Source organism: Cardiocondyla obscurior, linkage group LG06 (assembly GCF_019399895.1).
Source record: "Cardiocondyla obscurior isolate alpha-2009 linkage group LG06, Cobs3.1, whole genome shotgun sequence".
NCBI classification, from domain to species: Eukaryota; Metazoa; Arthropoda; class Insecta; order Hymenoptera; family Formicidae; genus Cardiocondyla; species Cardiocondyla obscurior.
The window spans coordinates 2,650,970-2,673,793 of record NC_091869.1 but is presented as its reverse complement, the minus strand read 5'-3'; the positions used below and the strand labels follow the sequence as shown (position 1 = coordinate 2,673,793).

The 22,824-nt window shown below is 38.0% G+C and overlaps 5 protein-coding genes across 6 annotated transcripts; 3 read left to right on the top strand and 2 right to left on the bottom strand.

The window, feature by feature from the left end:
- Positions 1–836: 836 nt before the first annotated feature.
- On the top strand, positions 837–3,283 carry Ndufb2 (NADH dehydrogenase (ubiquinone) 1 beta subcomplex, 2, 8kDa). Of its 2 annotated transcripts, XM_070658311.1 has the most exons (4): positions 837–1,043; positions 1,194–1,317; positions 1,401–1,521; positions 2,995–3,283. In XM_070658311.1, the coding sequence occupies exons 1-3, from the start codon at positions 943–945 to the stop codon at positions 1,494–1,496; spliced, it is 321 nt and encodes a 106-aa protein (XP_070514412.1). In that variant the 5' UTR covers positions 837–942; the 3' UTR covers positions 1,497–1,521; positions 2,995–3,283. The 2 variants fall into 2 exon arrangements, with proteins under 2 accessions (XP_070514412.1, XP_070514411.1); XM_070658310.1 differs by having other exon boundaries at positions 1,401–3,283.
- On the bottom strand, positions 1,767–4,436 carry LOC139103531 (aldehyde dehydrogenase 1A1). The gene is made up of 9 exons (XM_070658307.1): positions 4,316–4,436; positions 3,945–4,049; positions 3,621–3,722; positions 3,369–3,534; positions 2,948–3,252; positions 2,756–2,858; positions 2,178–2,685; positions 2,004–2,078; positions 1,767–1,931 (listed from the first exon to the last, which is right to left on the bottom strand). The coding sequence occupies exons 1-9, from the start codon at positions 4,346–4,348 to the stop codon at positions 1,862–1,864; spliced, it is 1,467 nt and encodes a 488-aa protein (XP_070514408.1). The 5' UTR covers positions 4,349–4,436; the 3' UTR covers positions 1,767–1,861.
- A 1,026-nt stretch (positions 4,437–5,462) lies between these two features.
- Tektin-a (Tektin A) lies at positions 5,463–8,016 on the top strand. Its single transcript, XM_070658306.1, has 7 exons — positions 5,463–5,573; positions 5,688–5,971; positions 6,098–6,407; positions 6,475–6,689; positions 7,097–7,319; positions 7,410–7,564; positions 7,637–8,016. The coding sequence occupies exons 1-7, from the start codon at positions 5,502–5,504 to the stop codon at positions 7,848–7,850; spliced, it is 1,473 nt and encodes a 490-aa protein (XP_070514407.1). The 5' UTR covers positions 5,463–5,501; the 3' UTR covers positions 7,851–8,016.
- Positions 8,017–8,272: 256 nt separating this feature from the next.
- On the top strand, positions 8,273–9,309 carry LOC139103532 (dynein light chain Tctex-type protein 2B). Its single transcript, XM_070658309.1, has 4 exons — positions 8,273–8,750; positions 8,838–8,971; positions 9,043–9,176; positions 9,243–9,309. The coding sequence occupies exons 1-4, from the start codon at positions 8,575–8,577 to the stop codon at positions 9,288–9,290; spliced, it is 492 nt and encodes a 163-aa protein (XP_070514410.1). The 5' UTR covers positions 8,273–8,574; the 3' UTR covers positions 9,291–9,309.
- Positions 9,310–9,736: 427 nt separating this feature from the next.
- Positions 9,737–20,385, bottom strand: LOC139103529 (soluble scavenger receptor cysteine-rich domain-containing protein SSC5D). Its single transcript, XM_070658305.1, has 11 exons — positions 20,206–20,385; positions 16,131–16,279; positions 15,661–15,787; positions 15,446–15,563; positions 13,491–13,569; positions 12,349–12,397; positions 11,982–12,090; positions 11,824–11,908; positions 10,874–11,736; positions 10,576–10,773; positions 9,737–10,511 (listed from the first exon to the last, which is right to left on the bottom strand). Exons 2-11 carry the CDS (start codon positions 16,246–16,248, stop codon positions 10,377–10,379), a joined length of 1,881 nt encoding a protein of 626 aa, XP_070514406.1. The 5' UTR covers positions 16,249–16,279; positions 20,206–20,385; the 3' UTR covers positions 9,737–10,376.
- Positions 20,386–22,824: the final 2,439 nt, after the last annotated feature.

Genomic DNA, 22,824 nt, shown 5'->3' with positions numbered 1-22,824 from the left:
GACGTAAAAATATAACTCTTCCGGAACTTATTGTATATTTTAAAAGGCATGGATATAAGTGTACGTTTGTTCTTTTGTTGCGATGATTTATACTTTATAGTATGCAAATATTAATTTAATTTTTTTTTTAACGTACCTCTTTCACTACCAGAAATTAATTTAACATCAGATGTTCGTGAAATTCGTCAGTTTGTTTTAAATGATTTCTTGCGTCAAACACAAACATATATAAAATAAATAACATACAAAAATGTTTATTATTTTAATTTGTAATCATAATTATTACTATATTTTATCTACTTATTTTATAAATGTAACGACTGCCGCTCTAATTGTGATTGCTACTACTGAGCGTATTAATTTTGTTATTTACAACACGTAAACATATTTCAATTCGCGTGTAGATTATCAACGATCACTGTCAGTAAACGTGGCGTAAAATAGCTTTTTAGTATTAATCGTATATATCCGAACGCAGCGAGAAAATGCAACGTATAGAAATTCCACAAAATGCTACTACGATTGCATGGAATTCACGTGATAAATCTATCGAGTTTCTTGCACTGTTACGATATTATGTCACGTCTAAACATAATGTCGCGATTCCTTTGATTTACACGAGTACTCCTGACTCTCCTCTCGCTATCTTTTCATATTTATTGTTCGTCAAAGCTGTAATTCAAGCACAAACATGATTTTAATAAATTCTAAACACGAGAAGATTACACGATGTAATTTTAATGCTCGCAGTTGACCGCGACATTTGTCGTCGATTTCTCGAGCTTATCGAGCTATCGAACACTGCGCGGGCCGTTCACTACCGCCGCTGACGGCACAGATGTCTACTACTCTATTCTATTCCGTTTTGCCAATATCAGTCTCATAAGAAAAAAAACATCTTTCCTCAAGCATTGCTTCGACAGTGAAACAGTAAATGTAATTATGTTAATTTCACGAGGATTGAACTTATTAAAACTCAGCTGCAGAAGTAACAAGTATAAAGTCTCGGCGACAAATACACGCATCATTAGGCTGTCTCATGAGTAAATATAATTATTATGTAATTTTGGGTTATAGGTTATGTTTCACTTTTATTATTCAATATAAGTACGAGTATTTCGTTGCACAAAAGCATTTTGTAGGAGTACGAAAAGGATATATGCGATATTATATGTTTCGTTATTTTCTTTCAGTAACCATTCTTATCGCGACTTTCCGCCAGTAGAAAAGGGTTGGGTGTATGCAGCGGAATTTTTCGGAGGACTTATGTGGTGGTGGGTACTGTGGCATTTATGGCACGACTACGGTCACATAATTGTAAGTATCACGTTCCAAATATTTAATTTTCGTTCATTTAATATCAGTGATTTTTTATGTAACAAGTTTTTGTCTATGCCCAGGGAGAATTTCCATATCCAGAACCATCAAAATGGACAGATGAGGAATTGGGTATACCTCCAGATGATTATCCTGAGCCTGCCACACGTAAATCGTAGAATATTTCGCAAATGTTACATGAAGGTAAAAAATATATATTTATTATTATGCCAAGGTAAAAATGTGTAAAGTTTTAATACTCGTATAGAATAAAAATGTTATGTTTACGAGTTCGCATACAACTTCGTTTTTTATCTGTACAATTTTATATTATATATATACGTACGTTTTTAATTTTTTTTTACGTATGCACGTGTCGTAAATATTTAAATTTTTCTGAACTTCATGAAAAGTAAAGGGAACAAAATAAAACAAGCAACAATCTCATATTTCTGTTTAAAAAAAAGTTTTGCTTAAGGCATTGTAACAAAAGTGTAATGAAAGTCAAGCGGTTATACATATATCCGCGTTTGTAGCTCACGCATTAGTTTCCTTTCGCGACATTAATAGAAACTGTTTTAGTTTCGAGGTATTCTTTCAAGCCTTCTTCTCCCCTAAAAGAAAAAAAACATATTAGAGTTAGTGACAGATTATTTAAACGAACCACGAATTGAATTATTACTTACAATTCACGCCCTATGCCAGATTGTTTGAAGCCACCAAATGGTGTTTGAGGTGTAATAGCATCGTAACAGTTCACCCTGAAAATTATTTTTATGTAACATTTGTTCACGTAAAATTTTGATGAATACTTTTGTTTATGCATCAACGTATTTGATATATTCTTAATATATACTCACCAAACGCTACCCGCTTCTACAGCTTTCGCAAATTCTAAGGCTTTATTAATGTCTCTGGTAATTACACCGGAAGCAAGGCCATAGTTGGTGCGATTGGCACGTTCGATCACTTCGTCCATAGTATTGAACTTCAAGATCGACTGAACCGGTCCAAAAATTTCTTCTTTGGCAATTCTCATGTCGTCAGTTACATTCGAGAAGACTGTCGGCTGTACGAAGTAACCGACACTTCCCTTGCGACTTCCGCCAGCTTCTACAACGGCGCCTTGTTGCTTACCGGAATTGATTAAACCGATAACCTTATCAAGCATCTCTTGATCGATCTGAGGACCCTGTTCCGTATTGGAATCGAATGGATCCCCCACTTTCCTATTGAGCGCCAGCTGCTTAGCTTGCTTCACGAATTCGTCATATATCTTGGAATGCACGAATGTTCGCGATCCCGCGCAACAGTTTTGCCCGTGATTCACAAATATCGCATTGTACGCGATTTCTGCGGCTTCTTTCACTATAAAAATACAAAAAGTGACGTAAATATCGTTATCCATGAAAGCAAATATCTCATATTGATAAAGTACCGTCAACGTCATCGAAAACAACGAGTGGGCTCTTGCCGCCTAATTCAAGGCTGACGCGCTTCAGATTACTTTTACCAGCGGCTATCATTATGGAGTGGCCGACCTAGAAAAAAAAAGTTATTCATATTAATACATTTTTATTAATACTATTATGTTACGTAAAATAGAAAATAGAAAATAGAAAATAGATGCCTCAGTAGATCCGGTAAAAGCGACTTTACGAATTTCTGGATGTTCAGCAATAGCTGCGCCAGCAGTCGGACCGTAACCTGGAATGACATTTATAACACCAGCTGGAAATCCTGCTTCTTTCGCCAGAGCGGCTGTGTAAAGGGCACTCAAGGGAGTTTGCTCCGCTGGCTTCAAGATCAAAGTGCATCCGGTAGCCAATGCGGGTCCCCATTTCCAAATCAACATCAGGAATGGATAATTCCAAGGGATAATCTGTCCTACAACGCCGACTGGCTCTTTACGCGTTAATGTAACGCTAGTGTCGCCTAGTCAAATAATAAATTAATATTACTGTCATTTAGTTTATAATTTAATGCTGTAAAGAAAGATGTGGAGAACCACCTATTATAATTCACAGTCGCTTTGTGATAAATATGAATACCTGTTGGAATGGTGGTTCCAAGTATTTTATCACACCAGCCGGCATAATAACGAAGAGTAGCAACGCCCGCTTGAACGTCTTCAACAGCACTTGTATACGGTTTTCCGTTATCAAGGGTTTCGAGAGTGGCGATATATTCCAAGTCGCGTGTAACAAGGTCCGCCAGCTATTTTATTAATTTACATTTAATACGCCGCCGTGATAGTAACGTTCGGATGAAACATTAAACGTTTAATACAAAATCGTACGTACCTTGTGCATAAGCTGTCCGCGGAAATAAGGATTCATAGTGCGCCATTTCGAGTTTCTACTAAAAGCTTTTTTAGCAGCTTCCACTGCTTTATCTACGTCAGCCTGAAAAAAAATGTTTTAAATTACGATACTTGTAAATATAAAAATATACAATAATTAAAAAGATATAAATAATACGATAAGATAAGTTTTCGATACACATGTTGCAGATAAATAAAGACAAGTCATGTATATTACAGAATGAAAGAATTACTTTGAAGTTCTGCGCGACTAAATTCTTACGCTCGTATAATTAAACGACGACACTCTCTTATTCGGTTTTACCTTATCTCCTTCGGAGATTTCAGCGATAACTTTCCCATCAGCAGGATTTATTGTAGAAAATTTGCGACCGCTAACAGCGTCCACAAACTCATTGTCGATGAAAAGCTGCAAAAGATATTTGACATTAATAAGTCAGAAAGAAAAAAAGAAAAACTTACGTCGCTTTACAAGCTTTACAAAGCCTTGAAAAATTGAAATATCGGCGAAGTCAAGACAAAAGTTACAAATCATTTCGTTACTTATCATATTTTGTATTTAATTTTAATTAAAAGAAAAAAAAATAATGCGAAATTTATACACATGCTAAAACTGTGATACGCTGAAAAGCAATGAGTTACGCATTCTATAAAACGGTGCGAGTATCGACTTACTTGAGTATATTTAATTTGGATTTGCTTTGCCATTTCTTCTGAACGTTGTTCTACACTCGGCAGCGGTCGGCGAGCAAGTGCTTAAGTGGGGTTTATAGAGACGACGTCGCTACTATTTATTAAGAGCTCACTTCCAGTACACGATAAGATTACATGTTAGGATCAACACTGCTTAATCCACCAGTGCCTCGTATCGTTTTCTTGAATCTTCACGATTTAATGAAAATAAATTAGAGGAAAATTTTATTAATATGATCTTTTCGTATTAATATATTTTTTTTACCTGCAAATTATTTTCAGTTATTTTTTTTTTAATTCTCCCAAGACATATCTCTGCACTATTTTACGATCTCCTTCGCACGAGCTGATCTATCGAAATTATTATACGATTGTTTTCCGGTGAGAAGCGTATTCTGCTTCCTTCTGAAGCTGCTAAGAATAGTAGCCCTTGGTTTATTTTGGTAATATCATGTGACTATGTACACGTTAGTTCTCTCTTAGTAGGCTCTTTTTTGCTTTCTGATTAAATAAAATTATTGAATCTTCAGGTTTACGATTTTGAGTTTAATTACACGTTCGAAATTTATTGAAAAAGAAAAGTCTTATCAGTTCGGTTAATATTGACAGATGTTTTCATATAGAACATCTCGGTTTGTGCCCCAACTTTGATAGGGTAACACCAGGTTATCAATATTTTCGTATAAAGCCTTTATAAAAATGTACCCGCATATTTAAGTAACGTAATGATCTTTTAATAAACTTTTAATCACGTACATTTCGCACGTGTATTATTTCACGTCAAGAGATCACGTTGCGTAGATCGAGAAGCACGTAAACACCCGTTTTTACGTAGAGATATTTAATTTTATTATTACAGAAGGCCGTGTGATATCTTGAACTTAGTCACTTGCATAGTAACGCGAAAGGAAACGGGGGCTAGGTTAATTTAGAAACGTCATTTCTCCTTTAGAAGAATGAGGCGATTCGTCCAGCTGTGCGTATTAAATCGATAAATCCGGTTTGCCAGGCGTGTTTCCGGATAACAGCTCGAATTCGCATACTCTACTGGCGTGGACGTACGACTCATTTGAAAAATACAAACTTATTCCGCGTTTGGTACAATTAACATTTTTTTTTATAACTAAAACACGTCACGTGCATTATCCTTTACCAATTATTACATAAAATGTTGGACATTCCGAACGAGCATAAGTGCTCTGCTAATAGCCCGCAGCAGGTTTCGCAACAACAAAGCGAGGTACGTTCTAAAACTTACAAAAAAAAGTAAAAAAAAAATTAAGAAAAGAGCTGCGTTTATTACATTATTGCACGTTCACATGTACTTTTGGATTTATGATAAATTTTATTGCAGCTATGCGTCACAATGGATCACGAATGTGGTTGCGGAGACAGCGTAGAGAAGCCTCCACCTTTCTTACCTCAGCCCAAGGATGGATATCCGTTGAAACCGGAGCATACAATGGGACCCGTTGGTCCTTGGGCCACAGGCAGCGTTACCTGCTCTCGCGAAGATGGAATAACAGGCTTGAGACCGGTCGCAGATCGATATTCTATCACTCGCCATGGACCAAGTGAATGGCGCGCGCACAATTCGAGTGTTTTTCAGCAATCAAACGAGCGAATTTGCAATTCCCAGTACGTAATTTGATACATTTAGATTTTGACTCGTGGATTCATTAGCGAGAGATTTTTAACTTGGTCTTCTGTAATTCTTCCCGCATTTATTATTATAATAATGTGTAAAATTGAATGTTTTTTTAGAGTTACAACCGCCGATGCGAAACAATGTGTGGACCAGGCGTTCGCGGCGGCCAACAAGGTGCAACCGGAAACGACGGATCTTTTAAAAACCCGGGCCAACGTGGTGTACCACTGGAAGGCGAAACTGGAGCATACAATTAACGCAATTGCAGAAGAGATGGAATTATTAGAGGCTGATCGTCGTCGAGTGCAACGATCTTTGTCGGTGCTCATTATTCCTATATCAATCGCGAGCGACTTTTTGCAATTGCGCTCCGCCCGCTTGGATGCCGATCTCGTTCGCGATAACGTGGAAGAGCAGCTTACGAAGGTTGGTCCCCAGATTAATTTGCCGAAGCAACTGTCCTTTCGCATCTTAAGATCGTATTATGTTTCAGGAAATAGCGCTTTGTTCTGAGATACGAGAACTGCTGGACAGAAAACGCGGGGAAATCGAGACGCAAATAATCGAACTGAGGTCTATGAAGGTGCGAGCGGAGAACGATTGGTCTGACAAAATTCATAGTTATAATATAGATTCCGTGTGTGCGAATTTGTCTAATAGCTCTCCACTGTTGTTGTGGAAACCTGGAGCTACGAGATTTCCAGCCGAGTAAGTTGGCGATTTACGTAAACGAAGCTGGCGACAGAATGCTGTAAACAAATTTTTAAGCGCTTTGCTTTTTTAAATTTAATCTTATGTATTATACGTATCATACATCTCTTTGTGCAATATTTATCGTGTACATCTTCTTATTTTGCTTATCTGTTTTTAACATAAATTCTTAAAAACACTCGAAGCCCCAAAGAGATTAAAATTAAAACTTAACAAATAATGATAATTACAGTATCTATTTAGATTTATGTATCTATGTCAGTTTTCGATATTTTACGTTCTTTTTAAATAATGTCACTACTTTTAGTATCAAACTTCTGCTGTAATTAATTTACATAATTCAATTATTTATATAATTTATTTACGTAACTAATATTTTTATTCTTTTCTGTTCTTTTTTTTAGTCAATCAACTCCTACAAGCTACGAAGACTTCACCCGAGAGGTATTAACTGACTGCGAAAGTGCTAGGCAAAGATCAATAATACTTAGAACTACTTTGTACGACGTATACGCCAAATCTATTAAAGATCTACGTGATCAAGCAATTCGTGTTGATATTGCTCTTGCGGAGAACGTGAAACTTACTCAAGACTGTCTTCAACAATTGGAACAAGAATTGCTTCGCGTAAGATTCGTGAATGTAACGAATAAATGTAGCTACAGATGGAAATAATTATGCAAAATAGCGAGAGAAAAATTATGGTTTTGGTTTTAGTGCTTGAACGAATTAGCGAGTAAGGAAAAACTGATCGAGGAACTTCGGGACACGTCGAAAGGGTTAAACAATGCTATGAAATTAGCGCAAACGAGATTAGATAATAGGTTGAACCGGCAAAATGTTGAGAGCTGTCGAGATATGCCGCAACTTGGGTAAGTCACTAATAAAGAAATAATCTAGCAAATGGTGTTGCAACATTGAAAACATTTTTTTATATTTTACAGTCTTGTCGAAGAAGTAAAATTACTTGGCGAACACACGTCTGGCATGCTGGCAGAATTAAAACATTCTGAGGAATCTCAAGCAGAGTTGGTCAAGGCGAGAGGTACTCTTGAACATGAAATAATGGTAAAACGGAAGACACTGTATATAGATAAAGATCGAGGCCAACTACTACGCTCATTTTTTCCTTCTAACACAGAATTATCTGGATTTTAATTAAATCAACAAAAAAAAATTATTTAAACATGGATGTATTAAGCAACTCTATTTTATTTATAGACTAAATTTTGCGGTCATTAATAAGTTAATAATATTTCTTTTTACGACTATAAGAAGACTTTAAATGTAAAAAGATACATAATAAAAACGATTTTTAATGAGACACGCTAAGTTTCATTTATAAAAGTGATTTTTCTTTAATCCTACTGTCTACCTGAAACATATTTTTATTCCTGGAAAATTTATAATGTTAAATTAAGTAATAATGTTCAATTTTTTTGAGCTACAAGCACCACATCTCATTTTATTTTATGCATAACAGTTTTATCATCGAAAACATTAAATATTTATTTAAGAATAATTATTTGATAAGATTACCTATGAATATTTAAATATTAAATTTGTTTTTATTCAATCTATTACATGTATTCAGGTTGCTAATGCGCGCGCAGTAAAGGACAGAAGTTCTTTGATGCTTTCTCTTATCGTTTTACCTAACTTTACTTGCCCATGCTATAGTATAATACTCGTACCGTTCTACCTACATCAACCAGACAAAATATAGCGTGTAAGCATGCTATGTATCTTTAGTGGTTACCATCAGTTACCATTGGCTACGCGAGACAGCTGACGAGTTGCTAGTTGCTACTGTGGATAGACAAACAATTTTGAACATGACTACAAACAGGATAACTTAACAGAAAACTGTCTACTGTCACATATGGCGGAAGCGAGACGAATGCAGCAATCCGTAAAGCACACCACAGTGCAAAAAGCAGCAAATATGGCACAGGAAGAGGAAGAAGAAAAGAAACACGTGAATTTTGAAGTTCTTGAAGGTGCTGAGAAGACCGCTCAGCAGCCAGTTTATCAAATTCGACCACGCCTTCAGGAAAAGTATGCAGTTTAAGATTGATCATTAACACAGTTAACGTTTTGAATTTGATTAGAAGTATAATTAAAACTTGCATCTTTCTAACATAGGTTTAAGCCTCTAAGTGCGAAAGAGATAATACACGATGTACTTTTTGATCAACTCGCTACGAAGTCGTACGATGCCGAGGCAGCCAGCCAGTGGACCAAAGATATAGCAGATATTATTGAAAGAAAAATTAAAGGTAAAATTATTTCGTTTTTTGTTTGCATATACTTACAACTTACATGATTAAATATTTTGATGTGTTTACAGACTTGCGGTTTAATAGGTACAAGTACGTCGTCAACGTTGTTTTAGGACAGCAACATGGTGCTGGTGTAAAAATAGGTACAAGATGTATATGGGATGCAGAAGCTGATACATACGCCTATGACAGTTTTATTAATGTAAGGGATGTATGTTTTAATTCAATTTAATATACATATATTTTATTTATTTTAATTGTTTTTCAGGACTCTATATTTTGCGTGGCTATTGTATATGCAGTTTATTTTTATTAAAAAGCATTTTATCCGAAAAGTCTGGACAAAGTGCATGTATGAAAAAGCATGGCTTAGAAATATTGAATTTATTAAAGTACAATTTGTTATTACATTTATACGTATGCTATGCGGTGTTACATGTCACGATACGACACCGTTTTTACATATAGTTACAGATAATATTTATAGCCACATTTAATTTTACATGCACGATTGTTTTCGCAGTAATATTTTCCATTTAATATAATTCTTTGATACTAAAATTATTATAGCACCATAATTCACGGTAGTGTGGTATAATTAAAGTATAACCTACTTACAATATTTAATTTTTTTTATCATTAACGAGTCGGTTTCTTTACAAAATAATTTATAGAATAATTTAAAGTTTAATGTATTTATGTATAAAGTGATATTACTTGTGCGTTATTTTTATTATTTTATAATTTGATTTAGACAGCCAATAATATGACGTATATTTATATTTTTTACCTAAAAGATATATATTGCAGCAAACCATGTAAAGAAATATAAAAAAATACATTTACGCATTGGTAAAAATTTTAATTAAGATATTATGTGCTATTAATAAAAATTTAATTTTCGTTTACGTGTATAATTTAATATCGTAAAATACATAGACTTAAAAATGTACAGAAGGCACTAGATGTAAGATTTTTTAAGTTGTGATTCGTTATAGCAAATGTTATTTTGTAATTTACTTAAAAGTTTTTAATAAATGTCACTGAAAAATAATACTTGTAATAATAAAAAGTAAAATAAATAGCTTTCATCCACTTTCGTACAGCAACGTGAGTCGTTTCAATTACTTATTACGTAATTGTCATGTATTAAATATTAATACATACATATAACTACTTTAACTCGTATTTATTTATATTTAAAGAAAGAAAAGGATGAGAAAGCGTAACGTGCAGATAAAATGCACGGATTTTATATGGCAAGAAGAAATTATGAAATTTATAAAACTGCTCTAAGATTACCTCTGTATTAATCTCGCTGCTCTAATTTCTTTCGTTTATGTTACGATAACATATGTATATCGTGTGTGTCATGTGCTTCATTTGTTAATAGAATAATAAGTTACATAATAACGCATGGCAAAGCACAGCATAATGGGAGGCAAACTGGAACGACACCACCTCCTTTGCTGCTTTTGCTTTTACTTTTACTAGAAGCCTCGTACTCATACTTTTCGTTGGCCTTTTGCCATCCTCCCTAAAAATAAAAACCAAAATTAATATGAATTAATAAGTTTAAAATATAAATTAACGTGTCTTACGCTAGATTGCGACATGGCCGCACTAGATTCTTCCTTCTTGGTGAATTCCGCCGAGCCGGGAGGATAGTATACCGGAGGTCCGGCAACGTTTTTGCTTTTTACTTTCGGTGGCGTATGCGGAACGAAATCAACTTCTTTCTTCGACGTTTCTTTTTTGCTCCTGCGCTCTTGCTTCTGTATATCCTCCAATACTTCTCGCTGAACAAATAAAATACAAATTACATCGAGTAATAAGTCGTTTTAAATTGTTTAAATTGATTATGCAAATAATCATAATGCGAAATGTTAATTATTTTACTTCGGAGTCAGAGAACGAAGCCATGAGATCTTCCAGCTTCGTGGGAGGTCCTTCGCCGTTGGCAACCGGCTTTGCAGGATATACTTGGGTGGTTGGAAACGGCTTCGGCAAGAGAACCTCGTGGTCGTCGGCATTTTTACTCGAGAACTTGTAAATCGTGGTGCCGGGCTGCGGCGAAGTGTCCTGTCGCGGATAGTAGCTCGACTTGGGAGTATCCGGTTTGTCGGGATAACGTCCGCCGGACGGCGATCTGTACTCTTCGTACCGATTAATGCTTCTGGTGCGCGTAGTCTCGCTCACGGTAGGCGGTTGATTTTGATATATCGTGCTCCCGGAGTAATCCGGGCGATCACCAGGTCCGTGGCCGTTAGGATAACCGTCGACGCTGTAATATTTCTCGGTCACGGTGGTCTTGCTCTCCAGATTCGTCGGAGTTGTATTGCGATAAGTGTAAGAGGGCTGGTCGTGCTCCTCGCGGTAAAACTTCGCTTCCCTGTGTATGGTCTTAGACTTCTTGGTGACATCGGTCGGCGAATATCTGATCGGCGGACTCGGCACGTTCTCCGTCACGGTCTGATAGGCGATCGTCTTGTCCGTGGTAGTGCTGCTAGTTCTTGGCACGGTGTACGTAATCATTTGATCACCGGGCAGCACGACACTCCCTGACACGTTGCTACCTGGTAAATACGTATCCGGCGACCCCGGCAGCTCGTAGGTGTACGTCTTGATGGTGGTGGTTACCTTTGTGTTCGGCCCGGGCGCCAGATTGATCGGTATCGACGGGCTTTGCGAAGGAACCGGCACGTACTCGACGGTTTTATATTCTTGCGTGCTTTGAGTTGACCGTGGCTCAGTTTGGTAATCTTAAAAATTAAAAAGTCACTTATTTACTTTAAATTTTGACACTCGGAGGGTAATTATAATTTTTTTTTTCTTTTTTAATTACGCACTTGTCTCGTGAATAATTTTGACATCCTTATGAGCTCCTAGAAGAGGAGAAGTTGGTTTCGAATGAGACGAACTGTCGCCATAAACCTAAAACATTCAATGATATTTAATGCTAATTGTTCATCTCGTTTAAAATTTATGATAATATTATTTTACTCACCAATTCTCTATTGACCACTGATTTTTTAATAACTGGTTCTGGACTCTGATACGAATATGGACTGACTGCAGCTTTGGTTTCCTCGTAAGTTCTCTCGTGAATGTCGTCCCTGTGGAAATATTAATTTATTTATATTCCGAAATTTTATCAGTTATAAATATAATACACATACACGGATCATCAACAATAAAATTTCTTACATCATCGGCAATAAATTTCTTTCACCCGTAAATTACTAGCAATTGAGAAATATGAGTTTATTTCTATTTTAACGGGAAATACATGTTGCGCGACCGAGTCGGCTTGGCATTCATTCAGAAAGCGAAGGTATTTCGGATTTTATGAGAGAGTAGAGTTGTGCACTTACATCAAGGGCGCGGCAGCGAGAGGTTTGCTTTCTGATACGCCCCATGAGTCTGAAACAATAAATCATCGAGTACGTTATCATTGCGATTGCCAAAGACGCGATGATAGGGCGCTGGAACAACAGCGCGATAAAAGTTCCTAAATTAATGCCAATTTGTAAAGCGCTCGAAATAATCAAGCGCCAATAAGCTGCCATCGTAAAGTGATTTACGTTATTCGATCCTACAGGGTCGTGGTGTTAACTGCAGTATTTTACTGCACGCCGGCACGAACATCCCTGGTTAACGAATATTCTCAACGACGGTCCTTGATCCTCCAACGTAATAGCCCGAGCTTGTCCTCTGTTAGTTCAGCACCTCTCCCGCGACCTTTCTCTCTCACCTTTCGTTCTTTCTTTCGGGAGAGCAGCGGAGACACGTAGAAATCGGGTCAGCCTTTTGCCATAAGCGGGCCTAATATGGATACGTTCGTGTATTATGCGTGACCGCAAAGAGCATGAGCTACGACCGTCTCTGCCAAATACAGAGATACAGAGATTTTTTTTGTACGTTCAACGCGGTATTTTTTTTTCTTTTTTCTTATTATTATTTTTTTTTTTCTTTTTACAACGGAGATAAAAAAAAAAGGTTTCGGGAAGATTCTTTATTTTCGAGTTTCAGAATATTTGACGAGAATATGTGGCAAGCGAATGTACTCCCGGACGAAATGTATTAATATAAAAACGTCGACAAACTAACTCTAAATTAATTGACGTACTAATTGCAGCTAGAACCGCGACGGAGACCGCTCGAATTTGATAAAATTGATTTTTTTCACTGTCAATTAACCGTAAACCAGCAAGGCCGTTGCGCGCCATAAAAGGCGTGACATGAACAACCGGCTCTCCTACCTTCCTTGACCGTTTCACGTTCGCGAGCTATTCAGTAATACCGCGACCCCACGGTATTACTTGTCTCGGTTAATTCAAGGAATCCGATAAGAATCCGCATCGCCACGACGACGGCTACGTTCCGTGTTCTACAGCCACAGCACACCCGGCAATATTACGTAACATGTACTTCGCTAAATTATATATTCGCGCGGTTTATGGTAACCAGAAGTTACTATAAATTTCCCTCAGCACATAATGAAAGACGTGAATACCTGGTTTGCCGTCCAAGTCCTTGTTGTAGTGGTACATCACCTGCTTGTAGGCCACCGTCTTAGTCTGACCGGGCTGGACCTGCGAACATAAGAGGAAGACAGACGTCACGAATGCAGAATCTCGCCGTCGGTATGCATAAGCATTCAGGTCATCCGTTTTTATAGCAACGATCCGATCGTAACAAATTAGTGCGCGCAGTGCGTGGGCAGTATCGGCGCCGGACTCTCCTTATAAGACTCTGATTGTGACTGTCTCACGTGCGAAGCATGGGCGGAACGGTAACAGCGTCTGAATTCCGCGGAAACAGCTCGCGGCCGTGGATTGTCTCGCTCGGAAAATACCCACAGGTTCTACGTGCGATAATTAATATTCTAGCTATTAAAAAAGACCGACGATGAAGCTCTAATTGCGGCACTTTAAAGATCATTTTGCACGGCGCATTTAACGGGCGCTTTCACGTACTATGAAAAACACGTAAATGAGGCACTTTGGAAGTTTTGTAAATTATTACGTTACATTCCATCGTTTCTGATAACGATGGACGGGGTCGCTCGGAGGATCTTAATGTCCATTAACTCGAAGATATATCCGGCTGGAGGAGCGTAAGAGCAAACCAATTTATTTTCATTGAACGTCGGATTACGAGCCATACGACTAGCGAACGTTGCAATTATCTACCTCGAAGCCTCCCCCGTTACACGCAAGACTGATTCCGTGCCTCGCCGTGATCCTCTAATGTTTAGCGTGTCGCGTAAAATGGTAATATTATTACTACTATTACGTAGCTGTCTCGAACATCATTAGCGAGCGAAGCGTTTTAACGCATTTCTTCATATTCTCTTTTATCTGGAAGTGAAAAGTTCTGAGTTCGTTGCTCGCAAGAACAAAAGCGAGGGAGTGGCGTAATTGTGGTCATCGAACGACCATAATTTGACATCAAATTAGACAGTTGTGCGGGCTATTATAATGCAATTACGAGCGACGAATCTATTTTTGCTTAACGCTAGATTGATTCCAGCAGTTATTTCAACTACAAAAGCGATCTCGATTATTCTGCGCGGTGTCTAATGTAGCTTAAGGTGGCATTGAACGTTCGCTAGATGCACTGGCATTTGCAACCCGGGGGCAAATGCACGATGCAATCTGCGTGGCAAATAATTGGAGCCGCCGCGTCCAGCGGGACGCATAAAGCTCGGTGAACGTTAACGTGGAAGTGATTTCATCCTTTGCGTCTAACAATCTATTGCGTTTGATTTATATAGTACGATGGGTGTTGGAGGTCTGTTAATAATAACGCCGGTGATTAACGTCGCCGATAAACGAGCACGGTAAAATTCACCAGCACTAATCGATTTTCAATTAATCTACGTACTTCTGTAATTTTTTAATAATTTAAAGTTCAGTTTAAAAAATTAGTTAAATATAGTTCGTGTCGTTTTTCTTTTTTCTTTTTAAGTTCTCTCGATCGAGTTGCATTAACAATTTTTTGTGCTATTAAAATACTTCACTCAATTAACATTAGGTGCTTGAAATAGTCTTTTTCCGTTCGACGGCACATCTAGTGGTCTCGGTAAGGGCGCATGGCAGTATGCGAAACTAGTTTCTTGCATGCATTAATCACGCAACGCATTCTCTCTCTCTTCATCTCTTTTTTTTTTTTTTTTTTTTTTTTTTGGTGCTTAAGAACGAGTAACGTGATTTCATCCGCGTGTTAAGATTATCTTCCTTTCCTGTTCCTAGATTTTATCCTCAAGTTGTTATGCATTTCTTACGCCGGCAAGAACAAGAAAACCGTAACTCGCTCTTTAAATTTGATTTATATACGATGTATATTTCTTATTTTTTCCCACGAGTTTTATGATCTTTAATTAATTATAAATACAAAAACTTTACAAATAAACCGGATTTAAATTACGTTCTTTTGATGAAGCGTTATTTTAATTTAAGAACTCACATCTTGCAGCTCAGCGTCCAGATGTTCGAGTCCCGGTATACCGCTTGGGGTTCCTGTTGGACCGGTGCTGACGAACTTTTCGGTGGTGGTCACCCTCGAGCGAGACGGAGATATGGGCCTGAAAAATTATTTTTAATCCACGTATCTCCTTAACTTATTTTTTATACGAAAGAACGCGGTCGCTACGGAGCTTCCTGCAGTTACTGTTTTCTCACCTGCTCTCGGAGATTACTTTAGTGGCGTTGGCAGGCACCCTGTATTCGACTTGGGATAAGAGTGATCGGTCTCGGCTAGGAGTGGCACTTCTCGAGACACTCGTCTGCAAATCCTCGAGAAGTGCGTCTGAAAGAAAGAACCAAATAAATCAATTTAACGTGTCAACGTCTTAACGAAGAAAAAAAAAGATTAATTCGAATATCTAACCGATTGGCAGATATTAAAATACCATCGCGTACCATTTAATACTAAGCTCTTATTATTTTGACACGATTCTAAAGGGTATTACGTCATTATAAGTTAGATAAATTGCGTCACGTCGTCGAGCGAGCACAATTAATTCATACCGAGATTTGAGAGCGAGAAGGATCGCGAGCTCGCTCGGTGGAAAAAAAGAAAAGAAAGAGAAGCGGAAATGAACAACGAGATGGATAGAGTTACAGCTCTGGTGGCACATTTAAAGGTTTACCCAAGTTGTTTTCGAGGCTGCTGGCCGTGGCTGCTCCCTGGCCAGATATAGGACCGCCATGACTCACAAACTTTCTGCTGGTGTGCGTCGACGTTCGCTCCCTCACGGCAGCTGACATTGTGTTCTTCTTAAGCCCTGCCTCACGAAATCTGTAACACGAGCGGCTTGATTGACGGACTCGATCAATTTTGTCGTTCGTCATCAGTTTCGTGCATTTATCCCGAATATCCGGAAGATAAGATAGCGGAGCGCGTCCGGCGTAATTGAAACGGTCGCAGCATCAAATGGTTACTTCTCGCTGCAACGCGCTACTTGTAGAGGTGCACAGTTATAAATAGAATTGATATTAGGATTCGGATCTCTGTAGAGAGCCATGGACTTTCGCAAAGACTTTCGCACTACACGAAGCCGGTTTGCGAGACTCGCGCAACGACCAGGCCGGCCAGTTTTAGGTCCGAGTGGGTGGAGGTTTCCTGATTTCCGTCGCTCACGATTTTTATCTTCGTCGCAGAGGCGGTTTCCTCACGAATTACTGACCGTTTAACCAAATTTATTATTATTACTTTTTTTTTTTCGAAAGGAAAAATTGCGTAAATTTAAATTATTTTACATTTCACGTGCGTTATCGAATGATATAGCGTTACACTTTATAAAGAACCGTTAACGAGACGTTTTGAGATAACGATCCATTCGAATATAAATAAATTTAAATATATAAACAGGAACGGGATAAAGCTGGACGCTAAATCGGCGGAAATACCATGTGGCCTCTTATTCCGTCTACTTATTCCGGTGGAGGCGTCGAATGAGGCCAGGGGGCCAAGGAGGCCTTCTAAGAATCGGCGGCTGTAGAAGTATATACGCGTTCGTATAACCGAAATCACGAAACGCCGGTCGGTCGGTCGGCCGAACCGTTTCTCGAAATGCGTATGGCGATTACTGGGAAAGTGATTCTGTTCTATCGGCCGCGGTGGAAGAAAAAAGGATACGACGCCCAAATTTGGTAAGGGCAAACATTTCTCGTTGGAGGCGAGTTCGGACGAATTGGTCCAAGGTCGGATAAATGCAGATCAAGGCTAATTACAGCATTGTATGCACAAGTACGCGGGTAATCGCTCTGATTGTGACATATGCGTTGTTAATGACTCTGCACTCGTGACATCGAGCTCGCCATCAAAGACAGTTTGTTATTAATAAATGCATTATTAGTAATTTCAATAATCAAGTAGATTTGTAAAATCAGAAGAAAAAAAAAATAATAAGAAAATATAATGCGTGGGATAACGAGTCTATTCAGACACGGATTTAATCGCGATTCCGTTTTCAGTCGGTGTTATAATAAGTTGGCTTCAAAGCATGCCGCGTCATTCCTGTTTAATATAGAGCACACGTAACTACTTGATCGGCTCTCATCAACGGTATCGGTTGCAGTGGCGTAATTAAAACGTGGATGAGTGGTTCAGAGGAGGAAAAAAAAATCCTCGCATAATAAAATTTAATACATTCGAATAACAATTGCTGAAACCGTCTTCGCGAAATATATTTAAAACGCGTAAAAAGCGCTTTGTACAAAATACACAGAATAAACGCGCGTTCTGAACAACGCAATCAGACGTAGAAATTGAAATTCGTAGCTCGCGTGTATTGTACATTGTCAATCGCAACAGTTACGCCATTCATAATGGACACTGTAACTGCTTTAAGCAGACTGTTTAGCCGGTCATCGTCAGTGACATTGTACCATGCCTTCCAAGGCTGTCGTGTCAATCGAAACGGCGATGACTGCGAATCGCTTAATTTCAAGAAGGCTCCCCTAATTGTGCCTCTGCCTCGAGCTTGACGCTCGTGATCCGATAACGTATCTTTTTCGGCACCTCATTGAGCCATTAACAAATTGCACCGGTTATTTATTAAATTTTGCAGACGCGAGAGATAAAGCGGGAAAGTATGGAATGAAATCTTGGGTAAATTTAAGAATGACACTTGACATCACGTGGGTGGCAATGGTCTAGCCAACCGGCGCCCCGGAATCTCATCTCATCTCATCTCGTCTCGGTCTCATCTCCCTTTCTCATCTCCTTCTTCGTCCGCCGCCATTCCTCGTTCTTTGTTTAACCAGTTTAAATATAACCCATCCCACCTTTATGCCGTTATTTACATCCCGGCGGACAGATTTTCAAACCGTCGGCGCGTTTTACGCGAACAGCGATTTTTTAATGGCACTTTGACGATTACTTGTTAAAGCTATTTTGCAAACGTGCACAAACGAACCGTGAATTTTGGCGTCTGCATAGTGCCAAGATGAAGTTACACGTGATTGCCATTAACTGGCTTTACTAGTTGTACGTATGTAATAATTGAAACGTATAAAAATATGAAGATGTATTTATTTTACATTTTATTTAAATATTTTTTTCTAAAATATTAATTCCAACTAGTTTCGATTTTTTTTCTACGTTTTTAATATTATAAAATTAAAAGCTATCGTTTTTCTTAACATTATTAAAAAAACCCGACGAGAAATATATACGATTTTATTTTTGGCGCGCCAACCCAACGTTAAGAAGCTTTATAAGCCACGAGCCAATGTGGTTTTGGCTTTACGCCTATTTTTACGTCTACTTTCGTCGTACCGCGTCCTCATTTTTCTCACCTCAGTTGTAGAAACTTACCTCGTTTTCTTTTATTTGCAAAGTACCTCGCAAAAAAATATTTAAAAAATAAAAAAAGAAATATACCGCTTGCTAAGTAATGCCAGCGGATACAAAACATTAATCAACAATCAATAAATTAAAAGCAGAAAACCACTTCGAGATTGGCAATTTTGTTTTCCAATCTCGGACAGTTCGCCACTGTCATCTTTCCTTAATTAAACATCCGCGCTAATGAAGACGAGATAATTTACAGCCCATACCATATTCCGTGTACCACTGTTTCAAAGAATTTCCATTTATTTTCGAACTTTTATTCTTATGTTATTCTTATGTATAATGCATCACTCGCAAAGCTCTTAATGAACGTTGTAACATTCGCGGTGTCGCATGAATAATGCATTATCGGTATTTATTCCGAGCGGTCTTTAAAACGCACCTAACATGGAGAGATCCGCGAAGACGGAAAGTGGGATTTGACCTTCCGCCTATCTCCGATCATCTGCTCACCGTATTACGTACGCTCGAGGAGACAAGTTCCAGCCGATTGCAAATTTAATTACCGTCAAAAACTGTCTCCGTAAAATTTGCCCGCGCAAATACCTGAGTGCTTCGCGAACGATTGCTGCAGAGTCCGAATTTCCTTATATGGATATCGTATCGGAGCAAAATGTTTATTCCGCGATTACGTGATGTGTGATGTTACTCTTTTTTTTTCTTTAAGAGAGAAGTGATTTTATGCAAGATTACCTCCGCGCTGGAATGACGGGGGAATAAAAAAAAGAAAAAAATTTGTGGGCGAGCTTGAAGTAGACCTTTTCAATGTGATAACATAAAGAATCACGGCGTTTTAACCAACGACATGTGCGGCATAATGACGGCCGCTGTTTGCAGTCGTTCGAAAGCATTGAGTCATTTTCAGTGACAGAAGATTAATTGCTACATAGAAGGATGAAGTACTAGCATTAATTCAATAGGAATGGATACATAATTGCAGGGCAGTTCTCCGCTAAGATAATGAATGTTAATTGGACGACTCCAACGCCGCTAATTAGTCGGGTGGTAATTAGTAAATTTAATTTAATTTGTTTACTATGTAATAATACCCAAACAGAATAAACTTTTACTATTCATTAAAAATTCTTCTTGTCTCGTGCAATTTTTGTTTTTTAAATTTAATTCTCTGTAACGATTTACTTAAAAATATTTCGATGAATTAACTATTCTTTATTTTATAAATTTACTCGCACGGATTTTCATACAAATTATATTTACAAACCGTCCGCGACTCGCAGGATAAATTAACCCCTTTGCAAATATACCGAATGTAATAAATGCACGAACGAAATAAATTTAGTTGACATTATCTTCGAGGGAGAAAGAGAAAGATTCGAAGGAAATATCGTAGAACGATCGGTTCTTACCTCGCGAGAAAAGGGTAATCCGATATTTGCACACTGGCCAGATCACTTTTTTCCTCCGTCTCGTTTTCTTCCCGGCGAGAATTCGCTCACGCGTCAAATCCAACCGATCAATCCTGACTGTGCGAGCCGTCCACGAGACACCGGATTGACCGTCCGTCCAGGACTGGTTACATACACTTGCTGCGCTACTCGCCAGAATCCGTCGTGGGTAGACAGGACCAGGGCGTGCGCCTGCGCGATAGATCGCAAATTGTTGGGTGTCCCCGACCCAAGGAAACCTTCGATCGCCGTGCTCCAAGATTGAAAGATCATCGATATTACGAAACGTCCAGGGGATTCAAGATCAGATAAACAGCGACTTTTATTAAAACAGAAGCTTCAAAGATTTCGCTGCGAAATTTAAAACGTATGCGACTGGGCAGTAATGTTATTAAAAATTGTTTAACATATCGCTTCGCGGATTTGAATATTATTACTTTGCGTGATAAAGCGTGTACTTGTAATTTTGTTAAAAGCTTTCTCATACAAATTTCTTTGGATTTAATAAATGCTTAAAGTCTAAAGTCTGATATTCTTTTCTCTCCTAGCACTGTTCTTTCCTTTCGCTCACGTTGTTGCAACATTGAAACCTGTCATTAAACTAGAAATCGATGTTTATAGTTAATAACAAAGTTTCCTTTAGAAATTCTTTAATAATGACACGTATCAAGCTGCACGAGACAAATGTATCTCTTAATTTATAATTTTATTATAATTTAAAGTTATTTTGATAATTATTGATAATAACATCGTACAATAATTTCACTCGACCGTTATATTAGTGTTTGTACAAATTTTAATTATTATTATACGCGTGTTTAATATAAAATAAAAAAATACGATAAAAATCCGAATTAAATTCGACGACGGAACGCCGTTTATTCTTAAAAGGTTGCGAGCCAGTTGCCGAAGCTGACATCATATTAAGAGGAGATGTAAGATGACAAAAGATCGCTTTAACCTGCTGGTGACGTCAGGCTGTCCTCGCCGGGCTGTCACAGGTATGCATAATTTATTTGACGTCGTGGGCAGTCGAACGCAGCCAAGTATCATTGACGAAAATGGAGAAATTTTCTCAATCATCATCGCATACATTCTGAACCGTGAATGCGAAGTATTTCTTACCAACGGTAGTCAAAAGAAGCAACGGCAAAGATAAATGTAGAAAAAAAAAGAAAAAAAAATTATTAATTATATATTTAATCGTTATTAAAAGATTCTCGATTATAAACGGATATAATTGCAAATTTTTCTTCGCTTCCTGCGTTCTCTAACCGACAATTAATATAGTAGAAGACGATACTGGAATGATAACAGATGTCGCCAATGCAATCATTTTCTTTATCGGAATTGTATAATTGAATGTAAAGTGGGATTTCTTCACGCTTGCGACACAGATTTCATTTGCATTCGTCATTTTACTGCCAGAAGACACACGGTGAAAGTAACGTGAATCCAATGACGTAAACTAGAACGTATTTTCTACGTGCTATAATAAATGACAGCCAGTTGATTAATATTTTTTTATTAATCAAGCCATTATTAAGTAACGCATTAAATTATTATAAAAAAATATAATAAAATAAAATAAAATAAGACACGATGTAGAAAGTTCGTCGAGAAACTGCTACGCTAAAATACTTAATAAAATATTTCCGTCGTCATGTTATTGATTTTTCCATTTCTCTCTTAGAAGCAAATGTGAAACACACGTGATTATAAATAATGACGTTTATTATTTCTCACGGCGCAGTACTAATTATACTAATCGCTCCTCCGACGTCGAGACTAACAGAGCACCTAGTGTGTGAGAAAGAGAAGAAGAGAGAGAGAGAAAGAGCAACAGCTTCCATGAATAAAGATAGTGCACAGATAGAGAATCGCCGACTCGTGTGCGTACACGCGCGCGCGCGTATCAGGTGGCGACTGTCGGGTTCAGGAACAACGCCGCGGAGGGCAAAGGCCGAGAGAACGGCGAAATGAAGGGCTAAAAGAGGCTGCGAGTGAAAGAAATGGAAAAAACAGGAGACCTACGCGTGGACATTACTTTTACGCGTACGCACGCGTAAAATAAGTACGTGTACGCGACATGTTCGCGCGGACGCGGCAGCGAATGTGTTAGTTTTACCTTCGTTCGGATCAGGGAAGGGCTCGGAATAATGCCACCCGGCGAAAGGGAGATGTAGAAGAAGACGCGCGACGTAGTGGCTTTGAACAAAATCGCAAGGTGCCATTCGTAATTTTTTTTAATCCGCGGTAATGATTTAAATGCCGTCGTAAGTAGAATCGAAACGATCTATGACAGCTTTCTCACGATAATTAAGAAACGGAGGCTGTCATTTATTTATGGCTGGCTAAATATTAATTATTTATATATTATTATAATTTTATTATTAATTTATATTATTGTTATTTACCTAAAAAATCTTAAAAAAATATTTTATTGTTTTAGATCGTTTACCTACTTTAACGCTCTCTTACACGCTGTATTCACTTATTTTGTTATAGATATCGCTTTCAGTGGCGAGATCAGGTAAAACGCAGGTAAAATTAAATGTGATTATGAATATTATAAATCGT